At 39.9% G+C, this 21,062-nt stretch overlaps 1 protein-coding gene across 6 annotated transcripts in view; it reads left to right on the top strand.

Annotated features, from left to right (window-relative positions):
* The window catches only part of TP53BP1 (tumor protein p53 binding protein 1), an 87,341-nt gene that overhangs the window by 9,431 nt on the left and 56,848 nt on the right, over positions 1–21,062 (top strand). For 4 of the 6 annotated variants that reach the window (XM_045771896.2, XM_045771905.2, XM_045771889.2 and 1 more), the window contains exons 3-9: positions 8,858–9,064; positions 9,639–9,823; positions 10,028–10,121; positions 10,799–10,883; positions 18,259–18,389; positions 19,626–19,784; positions 20,135–20,264. In XM_045771896.2, the coding sequence (XP_045627852.1) occupies positions 9,058–9,064; positions 9,639–9,823; positions 10,028–10,121; positions 10,799–10,883; positions 18,259–18,389; positions 19,626–19,784; positions 20,135–20,264 (791 nt within the window). In that variant the 5' untranslated portion in view covers positions 8,858–9,057. The remainder of the gene's footprint in view (positions 1–8,857; positions 9,065–9,638; positions 9,824–10,027; positions 10,122–10,798; positions 10,884–18,258; positions 18,390–19,625; positions 19,785–20,134; positions 20,265–21,062) is intronic. The other 2 variants (XM_087859238.1, XM_087859239.1) reach the window with 1 other exon arrangement.

The raw sequence follows: 21,062 nt of genomic DNA, 5'->3' as shown, positions 1-21,062 counted from the left end.
TTTGGCTCAGGTCATGATCCCAGGGTCCTGGGATCGAGCCCCGCATTGGGCTCCCCGCTCAGCAGGAAGCCTGGTTCTTCCTCTCCGACTCCCCCTGCTTGTGTTCCCTCTCTTGCTGTGTCTCTCTCTCAAATAAACAAATAAAATCTTAAAAAAAAAAAAAAGAAAGTATATGATATCTGGAATTTGCTTAAAAATAATAAGTTGGGAAAGAGGTAGGAAATTGGATGAAACAAGACTGGATATTTATTGATTATTGTTGAAGTTGGCTGATAAGTACATGGGTTATTTTTTTTCTTTTTCTATTAAAAAAAAAAAGAATATCTCCAAGCTTTTTGTTATAAGCAACAGGAAGGATGAAGTTTCATCCCCACCCTGAGATGGGGAAGGCTTCAAGTGGAGCAGGTTTAGTAGAAAAGATGAGTTAAAATTTAAGCATATTGAGTTTGAGATGTCATTTGAACATTCAAATGGAGATAGTGAATAGGCAGTTAGATATATAAATTTGGGATTTGGGAGCGAGGTCTGGGCTGAAGATATAAATTTGGGGGTCATTAACTTACAGATGACATTTATAGCAATGAGGCTGGATGAGATCAAAAAAGGAGCAAGAGTAAACATAGTAAATGCTCAATAAATATTCATTATAAATATGATTAAAACTATTACTTTTGGGGGCGCCTGGGTGGCTCAGTTGTTAAGCGTCTGCCTTCGGCTCAGGGCGTGATCCCGGTGTTATGGGATCGAGCCCCACATCAGGCTCCTCCACTATGAGCCTGCTTCTTCCTCTCCCACTCCTCCTGCCTGTGTTCCCTCTCTTACTGGCTGTCTCTCTGTCGAATGAATAAATAAAATCTTTAAAAACAAAACAAAACAAAACAAAAACTATTACTTTTGGTTTCTTTCCTCTCTGAACTCCTATAGCACTTTTATCGTATCTTGTATTATAGATATTTGTTTACGTGTCTTATGCTTTCTATAAATTATAAGTTCCCTAAATGTGGGAAGTATATCTTTTTCTTTTTTTTTTTTTTACAGATTTACTTATTTGGGGCACCTGGGTGGCTCAGTCGGTTAGGCGCCTGCCTATGGCTTGGGTCAGGACCCCAGGTCCTGGGATCCAGCCCCATGTGAGGCTCTCGGCTCAGTGGAGAGCCTGCTTCTCCTTCTCCCTCTGCCTGCTGCTCCCCCTGCTTGTGCTCTCTCTCACTCTCTCTCTGTGTCAAATAAATGGACTCTTTAAAAAAAAAAAAAGATCTACTTATTTATTTTAGAGAGAAAGTAGGGTTTGGGGAGGGGCAGAGGGAGAGGGAGAGAGAATCTCAAGCAGACTCCAGCTGAGTGTGGAGCCTGAGGCAGGGCTCAATCTCACAACCCTGAGATCATGATCTGAGCCAAAATCAAGAGTCAGGGGCGCCTGGGTGGCTCAGTCATTGTTAAGCGTCTGCCTTTGGCTCAGGGCATGATCCCAGAGTCCTGGGATCGAGCCCCACATCAGGCTCCTTCGCTGGGAGCCTGCTTCTTCCTCTCCCACTCCCCCTGCTTGTGTTCCCTCTCTCGCTGGCTGTCTCTCTCTCTGTCAAATAAATAAATAAAATCTTTAAAAACAACAACAACAACAACAAAAAACCAAAATCGAGAGTCAGATGCTTAACCAACTGAGCCACGCAGGCACCCCGTGGGAATTATATCTTTTTTTTTTTTTAAGATTTTATTTATTTATTTGACAGAGAGACAGCCAGCGAGAGAGGGAACACAAGCAGGGGGAGTGGGAGAGGAAGAAGCAGGCTCCCAGCAGAGGAGCCTGATGTGGGGCTCGATCCCAGAATGCTGAGATCACGCCCTGAGCCAAAGGCAGACGCGTAACAACTGCGCCACCCAGGCGCCCCCGTGGGAATTATATCTTAATCATCTTTATATATTGTTCTCCTTCCACTACCACCATGGAGCCGGAATGGTGTCTTGCACACGACTGACTTGAAATTAATAAGTGAGCTAGAGTTTGTAAAGAAATTTCTGGTCAGGGCTATGGATTTTCTGGCTTCAGGTTCACGAGACTCCCTATGTTGATTGGCTTATATGCGAGCAGGGCCAAAATGTGTTACTGTAGTTCTTGCTAACTAGTTAGCACGCTGGCTCTGTATAGCCTAGATCAGCCTTTAGGATCCAACCCTATCTAAGACAGTACAGTGGAGAAATAAAACCATGATTCTGTGGTCAATTAATCTTTGACAAAGGAGGCAATATGCAATGGGAAAAAGTCTCTTCAATAAATGGTGCTGGGAAAACTGGACAGCTACATGCAAAAGATTGAAACTGGACCACTTTCTTTTTTTTTTTAAAGATTTTATTTATTTATTTGACAGAGAGAGGCAGCGAGAGAGGGAACACAAACAGGGGGATTGGGAGAGGGAGAAGCAGGCTTCCCGCTGAGGGGCTAGATCCCAGAACACTGGGATCATGACCTGAGCCGAAGGTAGACTGCTAGTTTTAGCATGAAATACATTTATTTATTTTAAGTCATCTTTATTGTGAAATATAACATGCATAAAAATGAATAAAATATAAACATACAGAGGTATGAATTATAAATTGTATACCTGTTAATGCCCCTAGTAATAAAAACAGAACATTTCCAAGCACCTCACTTGCCTCTTAAAGAAATTCCCATTATCGACTCCAAAATTAACCAGTCCTGACTTTTATTGAAATCCTATAGTTTCTTTGTTATTATTATTTTTTATGACCTAGGTGTACATCTTTTTTTTTTTTTTTTAAGATTTTTTATTTATTTTTTGTCAGAGAGAGCACAAGCAGGGGGACCGGCAGGCAGAGGGAGAAGCAGGTTCCCTGCTGAGAAGGGATCACCATGCGGGACTTGATCCCGGGACCCTGGGATCATGACCTGAGTGGAAGGCAGACGCTTAACCACATGAGTCACCCAGGCGCCCCTAGGCGTACATCTTTAAATACTGAAATTTAGTGTTGTCTCATTAAAAAAATTTTTTTTTTTTTTAGAGGTAGAGAGAGGGCACGTGCATGTGTGCGGGATTGGTGGGGCAGGGCAGAGGGAGAGGGAGAGAGAGAATCCCAAGCAGCCTCCCCGCCCATCCCAGAGCTGACTTGGGGCTCCGTTCCATGATTATGACCTGAGCCAAAATCAAGAGTCGGGTGCTTAACCAACTGAGCCACCCAGGTGCCCCTCATTAAAAAACTTTCAAAATTGTAGTGCAATGCATATAACATAAACTTTACCATTTTAAACATTTTTTAAAAAGATTTTATTAAAAGATTTTTTTTTAAGATTTTATTTATATATTCGACAGAGATAGAGACAGCCAGCGAGAGAGGGAACACAAGCAGGGGGAGTGGGAGAGGAAGATGCAGGCTCATAGCGGAGGAGCCTGATGTGGGGCTCGATCCCATAACGCTGGGATCACGCCCTGAGCCGAAGGCAGACGCTTAACCACTGTGCCACCCAGGCGCCCCTAAAAGATTTTTTTTAAGTAATCTCTACACCCAGTGTGGGGCTGGAACTCACACCCCCGAGATCAAGGGTCGCAGGCTCCCCTGACCGAGCCAGCCAGGCGCCCCGTTTGAAACGTTTTAAAGTGTGCAGTGCACTAGCATTGAGTACACTCACCTTGCGCAACCATCACCACCACACATCTCCAGAACTCTTTCATCTTCCCAAACTGCAGCTCTATACCCGTTAAACAATACCTCCCTTTTCCTCCCTCCCCACAACTTCCAGAAGCCACCATTCTACTTTCAGTTTCTATGAATTTGCCTATTCTAGGTACATCATATAAGTAGAATCATACAATATTTGTCTTTTTATGTCTGGCTTATTTCACTGAACACAATGTTTTCAAGGTCCATCCATGTTGTGGCAGGTTGGTCCCACTCTTAATTCTTATCTTGTAGTACTGGATTCCAGGGAGTTATGGATTGGAAAGAAAGCTGAGAGGGAGGAGAGCCAGGAACTCTGGAGTCACAGAATGAGAATTTTAAAGAAGAGGGCATCAGCAACACCATCATACACTGTAAAGGTTACAGCTAATAAGGTGATTTGACAAGAAATTTTCAGAATCGGCAATTAACAAACATTTTTAGAGTAACTGCTTTGTGCTTGGAATTGTGCTAGGCACTGGGTTTATGGAGGCCGAAGCCAGATTGCAAAGGATTACAGAGTTACTGGTATGGAGAAAGCAGAGTATGGAGGGAAGGAAAACAGAAAGCCCGGGAAGTTGATAGAGAAGTAAAATGCTACCGGGGATATGGATATTTGAATACTTCTAGAAAAAGAGGAATAAACCAGGGGAAGGCTGGCAATCTCAGTCAGTATTCAGATAGGCCACGATGCCACCTCCTCCCTGCCCTCCCCCCGTACCACAACTTTATGTTTCTGTTTCCAGGTAAGTGGCTCCTAGTGGAGTTAAACTCTTCAGATTAAAATTTGAAAAGTTGGAAGGCAGAAAACTGCAGCTAATACAACTGTGCTTGGTATTGGGTGTTTGAGAGATACTCAGGCTGATAAGAAGGCCTACAGCTGATTGGCTGGCTGGAAATGAAGCTAGCTGGGAAGGGGGAAGTGTGCTCTGCTAATGTGCTTTCATGGCTTCATCTATACTTGGGTGTGGCAAAATTGGGGGCTCTGGAGAGATTAGACAAGTGGGTTAAAATGAACAAGAATGAACAAAATATGATTTATACAGGGGCGCCTGCTGGCTCAGCTGGTAGAGCATGCAACACTTGATCTCAGGGTTATGAGTTTGAGCCCCATGTTGAGTGGAGAGATTACTTAAAAGTAAAATCTTAAAAAAAAAAGTGATCTATACATACAATAGAATATATTCAGCCTTAAAAGGGAAGGAAATTCTGACACATGCTTTTAAAATTACAATATGGATGAATCTTGAGGACATTATGCTAAATGAAATGAGCCAGACACAAAAGGACAAATATTATATGATTCCATTTATTTGAGATACCTAGAGTTGTTAAGTTCTTAGAGACAGAAAGCAGAATGGTGGTTGCCAGGGGCTGGTGGGAGGGGGGATTGGGGAGTAAGTATTTAATGGGCACAGAGTTTTAGTTTGGGAAGATGAAAAAATTCTGGGGATGGATGGTGGTGATGGTTGTGTAACAATGTGAATGTACTGGGATGCCTGGGTGGTTCAGTTGGTTAAGCGTCTGCCTTCGGCTCAGGTCATGATCCCAGGGTCCTGGGATTGAGTCCCACATCTGGCTCCCTGCTCAGCAGGGAGCCTGCTTCTCCCTCTGCCTTCTGCTCCCCTGCTTGTGCTCACTCACTCTCTCTCTCTCTGACAAATAAATAAATAAAATCTTTAATAAAAAAACAAACAATGTGGATATACTTAATTCAACTGAACCTCTACCTTTAAAAATGGCTAAAATGGTAAATGTCATGTTATATATATTTTATCACAATAAAAAAAATTGAGTAGGAGTAATGTGGCAAAATGTTAACAATGTGTGAATCTAGGTGAAAGGTTATGAGAGATCATTTTACTATGTTTTATTATACTATATTTGCAAGTTTCCATTGCTCTAAAATTTTTTTCAAAATAAAAAGTTTACTTAAAATGAGCAGGAGGCAGTTTTAGAGAGAAGATACAGACCAGTGGGCTGGCTTCTTCCACTTCAGGCTTTGCAGGTACCAAGTCTGTCAGCCTCCTGTTAGGAAGTTAATGTAGTATCATAGGCAACTATTGCGTACCTTAAGCAATTTGCTTTCACATTTTAATTATATCATCACCTCTTTGTTGACTTAACTTCTTCATAAGGATGTGGAGTTGACAACTTTACAATTTCTCCTCTGTTTTCTTCATATTATTTTAATTATTATGAATTCCTAGAACACTGGGGACTGTGTTCAAATTCTGACTCTTGCTAGCTCTAAGACATTATGCAAATTATTTCATCTCTCTAAGCTGTAGTGTCCTCATCTGTAACCCTCAGAGAGTATGAGGCTTTTAGATGGGTGAAGGAATGGAAAACAGAGCACAATACCTGCTGCATAGTAAAAATGTAATACATGTTATTAGTTAATTATATCATTGCTATATGACTGGACATGATTGTATAGGTCCAAGTGCAACAGAAGGCCTCCTAGGGGTCAGAATCAACTATATATTAAATGTAAGTCAAAATGTAATACTTTAATATTGCAACTTAAAAGGGATATATGATCATTTTTCATTAAATTCAGTACTTGCCATAAGCTCAGTAAAGTTCTCTGCCACTGAACGCCCAAACTGAGTTTCCAGATGAAAACAATAAAGCAAATTTAAAAGTTGGTAAATAGTGTCCATGAGGTAGGATTAGACCATCTGGGGTTCTTTTGCTTAGAGAAGTCTGTGATGAGACCTTAAAAAAAGACTAACAAACTAAGTATATAGCACTTATATTTATTGTTTGATTCATTGAAATATATTACAGAATTATTCGACCAGATGAGATGATTCCAGCCTCATGAAAATTTATCCAGGTTTTAAAATTACCAATTAAAGACAATGTGAGAGGAAATGGCTTTAAGCCCTAGAATAAAGGATTTAGGTTAGATGATTAGAAGAAAAATTTCTGACAATGAAGTTTATTAAACTTTAAAGTGAGTTAGCATAAAGTCTGATGGGATTTTCTTGTCTTTAGAGGTAAATTAGATTTCTCTCTGTCTCAGGTGGCTTAGGTAAAGATGCACCTGCAGCTGTAGGTAGCCCAGCTGATGGTCTTTTGTAGCCTTCGAGTCAATAAAGGTCTGTGGCTCACGTAACCACAAGCAGTCAGTCTCAGCGGATAACCATCCTGCCTGCATTTTCTAATCTTTCTGGGTAATTTAATGATTAATTTAATTGTTACACTGGCTACCAAGAAAGTCACGTTGTTTTGTTTTGTTTTGTTTTTACAGAGAAAGCAAGAGCATGCACGCTCGCACAGGGTATGCAGGGGGGCGGTGGAGGGGCAGAGAGAGAATCTTAAGCAGGCTTAAGTAGTGGTGGCTTAAGCAGGGTCCACACCCAGAGCGGAGCCCCAAGGTGGGACTAGATCTCAAGATCCTGAGATTATGACCTGAGCCAAAATCAAAAGTCAGAGGCTGTACTCACCGAGCCACCCAGGTGCCCCTCACAGTTTTTCTTCACAGTTTTATTTAGTAATGCGAATGGCTCAGGTTTATATATTTATTTATTTTTAGTCATATTTACCCTTTTTAGTGTACAGTTTTGTGAGTTTTAACAAACACATACGGTTCCTTTTCAAATGACCAAGTGGGCCTATTTATTTATGTCTTGCTTGGGGAGGGGAAATGGAATAGCAGGAGAGAAAAGAGCAAAAATATAGTGACTTTTAGGGTATTTTTATGGGAATCGAGGTTAAGATTTGCCCACCATAGGAACTGGTTGATTGAGCCCTCACAAATGAACAGATGGATTCACTTTGTCTACCTAGTGTTGTTAATTTTGACCTGCCCTGGTCCTTTCAGAATTAAATTTATTTGGTCACTGGTCTTCTGCAGCATTAGGAGTAGAGGAAAGAAGAAGTCAATTATAAATGATTTCAAGGTTAGGAAGTGGAATGTGTCTGTATGTGTTCTGTTGCATTGTTGTTCCACTAGTGAAACATTCCGGGGACCCTAATTATATCCTAGTTATAGCAACAATAGATGCTAGATTTTTGAGGACAGTTTCATTTCAAACATTCTGTCCTCTTGTTTCCATGCTTTGCTTGTTGGCTTAAAAAATGTGATCACTAATTTATAACAGCAGGGAGAAGACTGGTTTATAGGAAGCTCCACTTCCTCTTAGTCAATATGAAGTGCTAAATTGGGCATTTACAGGATTGGAGGACCATGGATGGACTGCACCTAAGTCATTCTGATCCTGGGATAGAGAGAAAGAACTACCCCCTATCGAATGCCTACTATGTATATGCTTGGCAGTGTTAGGTGCTTTCCTTATTGACAGCTGCTCTGGCTAGAATTCCATTCCAGATCCAACCACCACTTAAATAAAACACATATTCCTCATGGTGTCTAGTTCATTAATACAAGTCACAGCTGCCACACCCTCTATAAGACCCTGGCACCATAATTAGGTTAACAGACTCTTAAGGTTTGGAGGGATCTTTGAGGTCATCTAGTTAAAGGGGTGGCAGCTGTTTTCTTCACCGCGGCTGAGAATCCCTGTGCTCAATTCTCTCAACGGGAAGAGCAAAAAATGTCTGGGGCGATCGTCTCCTTGGTCTCCAAGTTCATATAAAAGATAGGACAATGATAAACAAATGTGAAGCTCTAACTGTGTTCCAGACTGGAAATGGCAATGGGGGGGGGGAAGCTTTATTGGGGCCCTCAGACAACGTAAAGAACAAAACAAAACAAAACAAACCAACCCCAAACTGGTGGAGACGTAATATGGGGCTCTTGAATTCAGTTAGAGGCCCACGTAAAGGGATCCTGATGGACACAGGTAAAACCCAAAGCATCCTCCCTTTCTTCAGTTTCAACAGCTCTGAAGTACTAGGCATCCTAGATCCTCTTCTTCAACCTTTTATTAGAAAGCGGGGAAACCCTCTCCTTTTCTATGGAAGAGGGTGAGAGAAGGGGCCTCAAGTTGCAGGAACGATAGAAAACAGGTCTTTTCTCTTATGTCTGAGTAGTGGTACAAATAATTGTCCTAGAGGCAGGGGAATATATTTCACGCCCTCTCAAGGTCCCTTCGGTTCAAGGATACTGTCATTCTCTGGCTGTACTAGGGGGAGGGCCTGCAACGTCCATGCTGCCATGGAAACACGCCGCGGTGTTCCTTTTTCTTACGTGGGGCGGGGCACTCTGCCTCAGCCACCAATCACTCACAGGGTTTCTTGAGTGGCGGGCAGCAGCAGCGAATGGGCGAGCCGATACTGCGTGACGCTACGGGAAAAGGGGGAGTCCGCGGCCGGCGGCGGCGGTGGCTACAGCGGCGACCTGGGGCTCGAGCTGGAGGGAGCTGGGGAGCGTGCAGGGACTTCTATCTCCAGCGCGAGTGATCTCCCGGCGGGATGCCTGGTACTGTTTGTAGACATGTGGGGGTGCGGTCAGCTCTGAAGGCTTGGGTTTCGGGTCTGAAGGGTTCGCTGACCGGAGGGGGCGGGGTGGCAAGCATGGCGGCGGTGACGGGGAAAGGGTTGGAGGGCCCTGAGGAGGGGGTGGGGAAGCAGTAGCTGGGAAGGCTGGGTGGTCTTGAGGAAACGTGAAGGGCTGTGGGTGTTCTGGCGAACAGAGATTACAAAGCAGCCTTTTGGGGGGACATAGAGGCGCCAGCAGTAGGAAGAGTTGTGGGGGATGGAAAAAGAGGCGGGGAGAGAAGAGGTTAGGAAGGAGAGGAAAGGGTGTCTACGGGGAAGGTGATGGAAAAGAAGAGGGAGAGAAGGATTGGCAGGCTGATAGTAAATAACGAGGAATTCAGGCCTTGGGAGGTATGATAGGGAAGTGCTTGCAGCGATTATAAATATAATCTAATCGGAGTCCTAGGCTGGTCCCCTTTCCTAGCTCTTGCACTTCCGCCCCATTATTTAAGCTCAAACTGCGTGAGGAAGGCTAGTAGGTTACACCGAACTGATCTTTTGTTATTCCATTCCAGGGGAGCAGATGGACCCTACTGGAAGTCAGTTGGATTCAGATTTCTCTCAGCAAGACACTCCTTGCCTGATAATTGAAGATTCTCAGCCTGAAAGCCAGGTTCTAGAAGATGATTCTGGTTCTCACTTCAGTATGCTATCCCGACACCTTCCTAATCTGCAGACACACAAAGAGAACCCTGTGTTGGTGAGTGATACCTTGTTTGGAAATGATTAAGGAAAAACTATTTTTCATCTAATGAAGACCAATCAGCAAACTTAAGTACTTAGAGATCACTATCCTTTGGATTAAAATTGGTTGGAAAAATGAAATCAACACATGCACAAAAAGTATGCCTCATTTTGGATTATTTCATATATAGTGGGGATATTAAGTATGTATATTTTCTAGGATGTTGTGTCCAATCCTGAACAAACAACTGGAGAAGAACAAGGAGATAGTAATAGTGGGTTCAGTGAGCATCTGAAAGAAAACAAAGCTGCAGGTGAGGTGTTTAAAGCTATTAGTCCCTTTTGCAAGAGTGCTCTTATTGGAGCTGGGTGGATCTAAACATGTGGTTGTGGTGAATGTACATGAGGAGGTTTAGCACAGTGTCTGGTGCATAGTAGGCACTCAAAAGTTGATTTTTTTTTTTTTTACTTTTTTTTTTTTTTAAGATTTTATTTATTTGACAGAGATAGACAGCCAGTGAGAGAGGGAACACAAGCAGGGGGAGTGGGAGAGGAAGAAGCAGGCTCATAGCGGAGGAGCCTGATGTGGGGCTCGATCCCATAATTCCAGGATCACGCCCTGAGCCAAAGGCAGACGCTTAACCACTGCGCCACCCAGGCGCCCCAAAAGTTGATTTTTTAATGTAGCTGATTAGATTGGTATTGTCTACATTTCTTTTTTTTTTTTTTTTTTTTAAGATTTTATTTATTTATTTGACAGAGAGACAGCCAGTGAGAGAGGGAACACAAGCAGGGGGAGTGGGAGAGGAAGAAGCAGGCTCATAGCAGAGGAGCCTGATGTGGGGCTCAATCCCATAATGCCGGGATCACGCGCTGAGCCGAAGGCAGACGCTTAACCGCTGTGCCACCCAGGCGCCCCTACATTTCTGAACTTGTATTGAAGTTTGGTGGTAAATGCCTTTCATACTAATACACAGTTATTTTTTTTCAGAACCTATGGATTCTTCTCATTTGGACATGTGTAGTTCCATCAGTCAGGTCATTGAACAGTTACCTCAGCCAAACAGGACAAGCAGGTATACTAGTGATGGCAGGAATTTATTTGAATTTATTAATGGATCAATTCTTTTATTTGTGCCTATTGCCTCATCCCAAGGATAAAAGGATTAATCTTATTTTTGTGAATTAGAAAGTGGGATTTGAGGACTGTATTAACTAGTACGTTAGTACTGATAGCTAGAATCTCTTTTGTGAAGATATTAATGTTTTTTACACCTGCGTTATTCAAATTGTGATCTATCTTGTGCCGGTAAAACAAAATAAGCATTCTTTATTCTTAGCATAGATATGACTTAATTAGTAGGAAAAAAAATCATCAAAAAATATTTAGATATATATTATGAAAACTGTTAGGCGTGCTGTCTACCTACCAACTAAATTACCTTACCAGTTTTAGACCCAGAATGTTTAATTCATACCCTAGTGTTGAATTTTTACTTTATGTGTAGTTTTACATTGTCCGTTTATTGAGTTTATCCTCTGTTAGGCACTAGGTTGGATGTTTGATATATAGTTCCATTTAATTTCATCCTTAAAGCAGCTGTACTGGGAAAACATTATAATAATTCCATTACACAGAGGGGAAAAACTGATGGGTGAACTTAAATGACTTGATGTAGCATACATTGCTTGTAAGTGACAGTTGAGCTTTGAACCCTCCTGACTCAAGTCCCTTCTCTTTCTTTTTTACTATTCACTGCTGCTTAGTCTTCTGCCTTAAACTTAAGATCAAAAGAGAACTTAGACAACTTCAGCGGCCTTGTGGTGGCAGACTAGAAAAGGGAGCAGTCAGAGAGGAGAATGTCACGTTGAGGTGGTGAAAGAGTATGGTTTTATCTAAAAAAAAAAAAAAAGTCCTTTTTTTTTTTTTTTTGCATTCTGTTTAATACTCTGCACATAAATTTTTTTTCTCCGAAATTATCAGTTGGGAACAAACCACAAATCGGTGGGCTTATTTTGGCCTGCAGTTGGATTCTGTTTGGCCCATACATGGTTGTAAAATATATTTAAGTTAATTGGCAGAATTTTAAAATGGGGAAATTTTACATAAAAATTGGATTTTCAGCTCATGGTATTACTAGTCCAGAGGTAATACAACTGTTGTGTTATTGCTAACAATTGGCTGGAGCCGTGAGTAGAAACTAACCTCTGCTTAGATAGACTTGAGTGTTAATGGTCTGTCATAGTCCCTGTAATTACTATTTTACATGGACACTGAAGCCAAGTATTCATCATTTATTGTAGTGCTTTTCCTTTTCTTCTTAGCCACTTCACTCATTTATGTTACCTTGTTTTGCTTTCTGTAGGCATTTAAGTTTATGGTACTTCTTTAGGAACACGTGCTTCGCTTATGTTTTTGTAGCCCCTTGGTTTGAACCAGTGGGGACAGCATACCCCTTACTGTAAATGAAGCAGTGCTGTTAGAGAGATCCCATGCTGCTACTTTCCTTTTTGTATCAATGTGTTGCCCTTTTTCTAAAAAAAAAAAAACAAAAAAAAACCCAAAACCAAAAAACACCTTGAATGCTTACATTCAATAAATGTACAGGCACTGTGGCAGATGTTTTAAAGGTGCTTTGCCATCATGGAACTTATAATTTAATAGGGAGACAGATGTTAATCATTACATAAGTAGCTATGCAGTTACAATTGCGATAATTGCAAAGATGGAGGAAGAATATAATATATAACCAATCTGTGTGATAGGGGTAAGCTTCTCTAAGGACTGTGATCTAAACTATAAATATGAATTTGTAAGCCATAGTTGAGGGTCTGGAGACAAGTGTGGCATGTGGGAGGAGGAGCTTTCCAGACAGAGGGAATTGCAAGTGCAAAGGCCATGAATCTAGAAAGGATTTGGAGTTGATTTCAAGAGATTGGAGCCTCTTCAGAACACGTGTATTTTGATTTTTTTAAATGTTGTCTTTATTCGTTAATGCAAATATTTTGAAAAAAGCTGCGTGTGAACTTTTCTACATAAAATTCCAAAATCTTCCTCTCATATCTAGTGTTAGATTGATGTAAGCTGATGGTCCTAAACATGGAGCATCCTGAAATATACTAAAGAACTATAGATTGTTTTATTTCCCTGTTAAGCATCTTATTTTATTTTTTTAAATATTTTATTTTTAAGTAATCGCTACACCCAACATGGGGCTCGAACTCACAACCCCAAGATCAAGAGTCGCATGCTCCACGGACTGAGCCAGCCAGGTGCCCCTCTCTGTTAAACATTTAAAAAAATCGAGATGATTATAGATTTACATGCAGTTTGAAGAAACAGTACTTAGAGATCCTTTGTAAACTTTGCCCAGTTTCCCAAATAGTAATGTTTTGCAAAACAATAGTATAAAATCATAACCAGGATATCGACATTGATAAAATCCACTGAATGTATTCGGGTTTCCATAGTTTTACTTGTATTCGTGTGTGTGAATTTTTGTAAAGCCTAGTTACTTGTGTATCTACCTACCACTATGGTCAACATACTGAATGGTTCCAGCACTACAAGGATCCGTGGTGCTATCCTTTTATAACCATCAGTGAACCCCTGGTGATCACTAATTAAGACTGTCCTTCGTTTGTGATATTTTGTCATTTCAAAATGTTATATAAATGGGATCATACATTATGTAACCTTTTGGGATAGGCTTTTTTCAATCCGCATAACTCCTGGGAGCTCTGTCCAAATTGTTGCATGTATCAGTGGTTCATTCCTTTTTATTGCTGAGTAGTGTTCCATGGTATCGGATATACCACAGTTTAACCATTTACCCGTTGAAGCAAATCTGGGTTGATCTGGTTTTTGGCTATTACAAATAAAGTTGCTCTGAACATTTGTGTGTTAGTTCTTGTGTGAACATAAGTCTTCATATCTGGGATAAATGGCCAGGTGGGCAGTTGCATGTTTAGTTTTTTTAAGAAACTGCCAAACTATTTTCTAGAGTGGCTGTATCATTTTGTAGTTTCACTAGCAGTATAAGAGATCTAGTCTCTCTCCATTCTCACCAGCGTTTGGTGGTCTCACTATTTTTTATTATGGCCATTCTGATAAGTGTATACTGATAATCTTGTTTTAATTTGCATTTCCCTATTGGCAAATGTTGAACTTCTTTTCATGTGCTTATTTGCCATCCTTTTGAAGGAAATGTCTGTTCATGTGTTCTGTCCATTTTCTAATTGGATTTTTAAAAATTGTGTTTTGAGAGTTCTTTATTCTAGTTATAGCCCTTCGTGGAATACGTGGTTTGCAAATACTTTCTCTCACTTGATAGCTTGTCTTTTTATCCTCTTCAGAGGGTTTTCCACAGAACAGGTTTTTAATTTTGATGAGACCTGTCAAATATTTTTAAGAGCAATATAAATACTTAGTTTATTTAAAAAAGAGATTATGGGGCACGTGGGTAGCTCAGTCGGTTAAGTGTCTGACCTTGATTTCAGCTCAGGTCTCCATCTCAGGATCTTAGGGTCATGAGTTCAAGCCCCATGTTGGGCCCCATGCTGGGTGTGGAGCCTACTTAAATAAAAAAAAACAATAAAGAGTAAAAAAGAGCTTATAATGAAAAGCAGGGTCCTTTTCCACCTTTGGTCTCCTTTCACAGAGGCAACGGTTTAAGTGTGTTTTAACTTTGAGAGGTTATCTTCTTAGCACTCAATGGTTTTATAAAGCTAACACCATTATACTGCCATTTCTTGTTTTATCAAATTAAGACAATTGTATTCCATAATGAAAGATGAGGATTTACCTCAAAACACTCCCAATTTTTGGTAATAATTATTTTTGTTCTTTTATTGGCTACTTTTGTATTTCTAAATAATGTATTTAAACCTTTGGTTTCTTTTCCATCAGCTTTAGACAGTGGAAAAAAATTTAACATCAGTACTATTTTTTTTGTCTATAATCTGGTTTATTTCAGGCCTTTTCAGATTCATCTAATCATTCTACAAATATTTATTGGGTGCTTCCTGTTATGCCAAGCACTGTTGAATTTTGAAGATGAAAAGGATCAGAAGAAATAAAAATCATAGACCTTAATATAGCTTACATTCTTGTACGAGATATAGCAATGCATGATAAATAAGTAAATAGTTTTAGACACTGATAAAGGCTGAAGAGAAGAATATAGCAGAGTAGGGGATAGGATATGTCCAAGGAGTTTAGATAGGTGACTTGGGAAATGCTCACTGATGTGACATTTGATTAAAAGTTCTTAAGTGATGTCTGCTGTTATCTGGGATAAGTGCAATCCATGCATAGAGAACAGGAAGTGCAAAGATCCTGAGGTAGGAGTGTGCCTGGAATATTTGAGAAATGGCAAAGAGGTTAGCATGGCTGGAATAGAGTGATGGAGAGAAGTGGGAGAAGAGGTCAAAGAAGTAAAGGAACCAGAATATGTAAGGCCTTACAGGACAGTGTAAGGAATTCAGCTCTTACTTTTAGTGAGAGGAAGGCATTTAAGGGTTTTGAATAGAGGAATGACATGACCTGATTTAAGATTTTAACAGGATCACACTGGCTGCTGGATTAAGAATAGACTGAAGAGTGTACAGTTTTTATTTGTTGATTATGCCTTGTTGAACCTGGAGAAAAAAATTAAAAGAAGCTATTTAAATAAAATTAAAGAGGAGAATAGACTGAAGGGGGAGCAGGGGTAGAGGCGGGAAGACCAACTAGGAGACTACTGTATTTATTTAAGATTTATTTATTTATTTTAGAGAGTGAGAGTGTGTGTGCACATGAGTGGGAGGGGGAGAGGGAGAGAGAACCCCAAGCAGACTCTGCACTGAACATGGAGCCTGGCGCGGGGCTTGACCCCATGGCCCTGCGATCGTGACCTAAGCTGAAACCAAGAGTTGGACACTCGACCAGCTGTGCCACCCAGGTGCCCCCTGAAATAATTTAGGCAACATATGCCTATGGCTAGATCAGAGTAAGTGGGTGAGGAGTAGTGAGATTCTGGGTTTTTTGAGTGGAGTATGAGAGAAAGGGAGGTAACAATGATACCATGTTTTTGGTTTCGCTAGAAGAATGGAGTTCCTGCTAGAGAAGATGAACAAGAGTGCAAGAGAAGGTCAGGTTTAGATATACTAAAGTTGAGCTGCCTTTTCATCGGACAGTTGGAGGCAATTATTGGAAAATCTGAATGGAGCTCTGGGGGAAGGTCTAACTACCTGGAGGTTTAAATTACAGAGTAGGTGGATGATATTCAAAGTGGAGTCTGGATAAGATCATTAAGGAGGTGAGTAAAGGTGGAGAAGAGCTCCAAGGACTCACTGAACCTACCAGCATTTAGAGGTCAGGGAGGGACATAAAGCAAAACCACCGAAAGAGACAGAAAGAGGCACAGTATGTGGTTTGCGTTGTGTTTCATTGCTCTTCTACATTTTGTCATGTTTGCTCTTGGACTTTCTTTCCGTGTATTTCCCAAGGTTATGTAACTGGTCTTCCTGGTTATAGGTAATATTCTATTTTATTTTTGTGGAAGTCTTTACTTAGTCCCTTTTCCTTGGATCATGATCCCCAACTTTGCAAATTTGTTTTCACCTCTTTATGCTCATTATCATTATGCTTAGTCGTCTTTGTATGGAACATTAAATGTGTAGACAGTTTCAAGGAAGCGAAAAATGTTACCTATAATTCTGCCACCCAGAGGCTAATTGCTGTAAACATTTTGGCATATTTTCCTTTTTTTGTGTGTGTACACTTGATAGATAGTTGACATGTTTAAAGTAAAAGTTCGTGTTTGCTGACCTTTTTGCTGAACAACACGGAATTTTTCCCATGTCAGTTAAAACTCTTAATAACATTTTCCCCAAGTTTTTTATTTTAAAAGTTTAAACCCACAGAAAAGATGAAAGGCTCTTATGCATTTCTTCTGTGTATGTGTGTATACACACATATATAAATATACATATATAAAATACATGTTTTGGGGGGCTGGATCATTTGAAACTAAGTTGCAGACATCATAATTACCCTTAAGTACTTTAGCATTCATCCCCTAAGAATAATACATTATCCTATATAATCATAATACCAGTATCACATGTAAGAAAATATTAATTCCATAATACCTAGTAAAATAGTTCCTATTCAGATTTTCACAGTTGTATCAGATGTCAAAATATATTTAATAATAAACATTGTCTCAAATATATTTATTTATTTAGCTATCCAGGATTCAGTCCAAGTTTTTTACACATCGTATTTGTTTTTTTCAAACATTTTTAATAGCTGCATAATATGTAATTTTATGGATTAGGAAATTATTTCCGTAATGGTCTTATAGCTCTTTCTTAATTACGGTAAACATTGAGAAATAAGTTCTTGGGAAGGAAAGGACATAGGATCTTCCCTTTCAAATTACTTCTTGAAATTATTGGGTCATAAACATTTCTTAGAGCTTTTTTTTAGAAACATCTTTCCAAATTGTTCTCCAGAAACGTTCTATTAATTTATAGCAAACTAAATAGTTTAGTGTCATAAATAGTATATGATACTGCTTATCTCACCTCAGGTTTGGGCAGCACTGAATATTAGTATAGTATTTACAATTTTTTTTTTCTAATTTAATGGGCAGTAATTGGTTTCTCTGTTTTTCTACATGTTTAAAGATACTTGTATTTCTTTTTTTATGAGTTGTCTGTTCATTTATATGTTAGGGTTCTTCATATGAATTCCTCATATGCTGTAGACACTGTTCTTCTGTTACATTTGTTGCAGTATTTTTTCCTAATCATTGTCTTTTACTTTGGTTTGTAATGTTTTTTGACCTGTAATGTTAACTTCCTTTAAATATACAGGCCTCTTACCAGAATTTTATTCAGACAGTCTGATTCTATATATGTACTCTAAGATTTTTTTTTACTAAAATATTTTTGTGAACTGTGGTTCAGTTGATGTATTTTCGAGTCCCTTCAGTGCACATCTAATGTATATCTTATCATGTCACTTGTCAGTAATTCTGTTCAGGGTAAGATTTTTCTCCCCCTGCTTGTATTTTTTCAGAGAAAAATTGGGTTATAAACATTTCTTGGAGCTTTCTTCTGTTAAGTATTTGTGCTATTTAATTCTGCACAATGTTTTTTGAGTTGCTATCAGGTGCTTTTTTTTTTTTTAATAATGATTTTTTATTATATTATGTTAGTCACCATACAGTACATCCCCAGTTTTCGATGTAAGGCTCGATGATTCATTAGTTGTGTATAACACCCAGTGCATATCAGGTGCTTTTTGTAGAAAGAAGCACTAATGGAGGCCACGCTTTTTACTTTTTTCAAATTTGCTTAAGATGTTGGTGTGTGGGATGTTACAATAAATTTCGACAGGTGCTTTAAGCAAAGTGTCTGAACCTGTCTGGAAACACATGATTGTGTCTTTCTGTCATTTAGTGTTTTGGGAATCTCAGTGGAATCTGCTCCTCCTGAGGGGGAAGAGAAGGAAGAAGATGTGGAAGAGAAGGAGGAGGAAAAGGAAGAAGATACTAGAGATGATACTATCATACACTCCCTTGGTGCTGAAGGTAGCTTTATGCCTTTTCTGGACAGTAGATTGTTCTAAGTCCCTTTAACATAAGCATGTAGATATCTAAATTTCTCTTTATTGGTGGGGCGCCCGGGTGGCTCAGTCAGTTGAGCGTCTGCTTTTGACTCAGGTCATGATCCCAGAGTCCCAGGGTTGAGTCCCATGTCGGTCTTCCTGGTCCGTGGGGAGTCTGCTTCTCCTTTTCCCTCTGCCCCTCCCCATGTTCCTTCTCTCTCTCTCTCAAATAAATGAATAAAATCTTAAAAAAAATTTCTCTTTATGAGGTTATAGATTTCTCATCGTTAAATTGAGTATAGTCATTAAGGGCGTGCCGGGGTGGCTCAGTTGTTAAGCGTCTGCCTTTGGCTCAGGGCGTGATCCCAGAGTCCTGGGATATAGTCCCACATCAGGCTCCTCTGCTGGGAGCCTGCTTCTTCCTCTCCCACTCCCCCTGCCTGTGTTCCCTCTCTCTCTGGCTGTCTCTGTCTCTGTTAAATAAATAAAAATCTTTAAAAAAAAAAAAAAAAAAGAATAGTCATTAAGAAATTTACAGTTGTCTAAGATACTCCACCTAATTTGATGTTGATGCTCATTGGATAGCCCACTTTGTGCATATTGACTCTTCTTGTTACGTTTGTTTTTCAGATATTTTGGGAATGTATGCTTTTGGGTGTGGACGTACAATCTGAATTGCTGTGTGTGTGGGTATGGTTTTGTGTATATTCAGAAAGCAGACATAGTCTACCTATGTATTAGGTGCTCCTAAAGTTTTATAGTATGTAATTTTTTGCTTCATTACATATTTTTGCTCTTCACTTTTAGTGCATTCTTTTTGTTTGTTTTGTGTTTTTTAAAAGGTCTGTTTATTTTAAAAAGAGAGAATGCGAGTGAGCACAGCTGCTGGGGGAGGGGCAGAGGGAGGGAATCTCAAGCAAACTCCCAGCTGAGCATGGAGCCCGGAGTCCGACAATGCTGGTCTCGATCTTGCTACCCTGAAAGCATGACCTGAACCGAAATCAAGAGGTGGATGCTTAACCCACTGAGCCACCCAGGCATCCCATCACTTTTAGTTCCTTTATTCTTAATTTTACTTTGAAAAGATTTGGGGCAGGGCTTTGGTGTGAAGGACTTAAAATGACCCCCTTTTTTAATTTTTATTTTTGCTAAGGAACAGCACCTTACACAGTGCATCATAGTGTGGTATGCTTCCTAATTTCTTGGGTTTTGTTTCTAGATTCTGCCTCATCACAGTTGGGCTTTGGAGTTCTGGAACTGTCCCAGAGCCAGGATGTTGAAGAACATACTGTGCCATATGAAGTAGATAAAGAGCCTCTACTGTCAGTAACCACCAACTCTAGTTATACTAGGCTGTCTGATGTGGATGCTAATATTGGTATGAAACATGTTTTTTGGCATTTGGAATTGTTTATAAGCATTTAACTTCCAAGCTAGAACTAGTTGTTTTTTCCTTGATACATTTTATAGCTACTAAATTAATATAATATAAGTTAATATAGTAACGTTGCTGAGTTGTCTGGAAATACTTGTGAGTTGATGGCTTGCAGATTAAGAGTTTTCGTAAGTGGGTTGCTTGTTATTTTCCTTTTTTGGAATGATGCCTGTATATATTTTAAATTGGACTTCTCTTTTTTATTAAAATCTTTGCCTTTAAAAAAGCATTTGGGACTGTTTCTAGTACTTTGAAAAATTAAATGTCTCCTTCCTGTTTTTTTAAATTTCAAGGAATTAAGCATGAAGAACAGTCCAATGAAGATATCCCCATGGCAGAACAGCCCAGCAAGGATGTCCCTGTGGCAGCACAGCCCAGTAAGGATGTACATGTAGTAGAAGGGCAAAATCCACCACCTGCAAGGTAAACCCTGATCTTTCTAGAAAGTATTTTTGAGTTTCTGCTGTAGGGTCGTACTTGTTTTACTTGGCTAGGTGGAAACATATTTAGAAATTGTTGAATCCCCTCCCCCCCATAATGTTCATATTTGTGGTCCAGTGGAAACATTGATTATTTACAAATTTTTACTGTGTCCTCATCTCATCTTTAGATATATTACAGAGCCATTTTATTGCTGCTGTAACTATAAGCATGACTCCTCTTTTCTTTCTTTCTTTCTTTTTTTTTTAAAGAATTTTATTTTTAAGTACTCTCTACCCCCAGCGTGTGGGGCTCGAACTCACAACCCCAAAATCAAGAGTCGCATGCTCCACCAACTGAGCCAGCCAGGTGCCCCTATAAGCATGACTCCTTAATCTTTGCTTGTCACTCCTGTCTGATCTTTGTCTACAGAGGCACTGCTCTGTGGGAGGACTTCCTTTTTTTTTTTTTTTTAAATGATTTTTTATTATATTATGTTAGTCACCATACAGTACATCCCCGGTTTCCGATGTAAGGCTCGATGATTCATTAGTTGTGTATAACACCCAGTGCACCATGCAATACGTGCCCTCCTTACTACCCATCACCGGTCTATCCCATTCTCCCACCCCCCTCCCCTCTGAAGTCCTCAGTTTGTTTCTCATAGTCCATAGTCTCTCATGTTGTGGGAGGACTTCCTACCTCTAGTATTATGAGAAGTCACATGAATATTATATTTGAAAATCTGTTCCTATATTTGAGGAGCACCCAGATTGCTTTGGGTCCTCAGGTATCCTGCAT

The sequence above is a fragment of the Ursus americanus genome, chromosome 36 (assembly GCF_024610735.1).
Source record: "Ursus americanus isolate L20-20 chromosome 36, mUrsAme1.1.p, whole genome shotgun sequence".
NCBI classification, from domain to species: Eukaryota; Metazoa; Chordata; class Mammalia; order Carnivora; family Ursidae; genus Ursus; species Ursus americanus.
The sequence above is the reverse complement of the archived record's forward strand: the minus strand, read 5'-3'. Positions and strand labels throughout refer to the sequence as shown.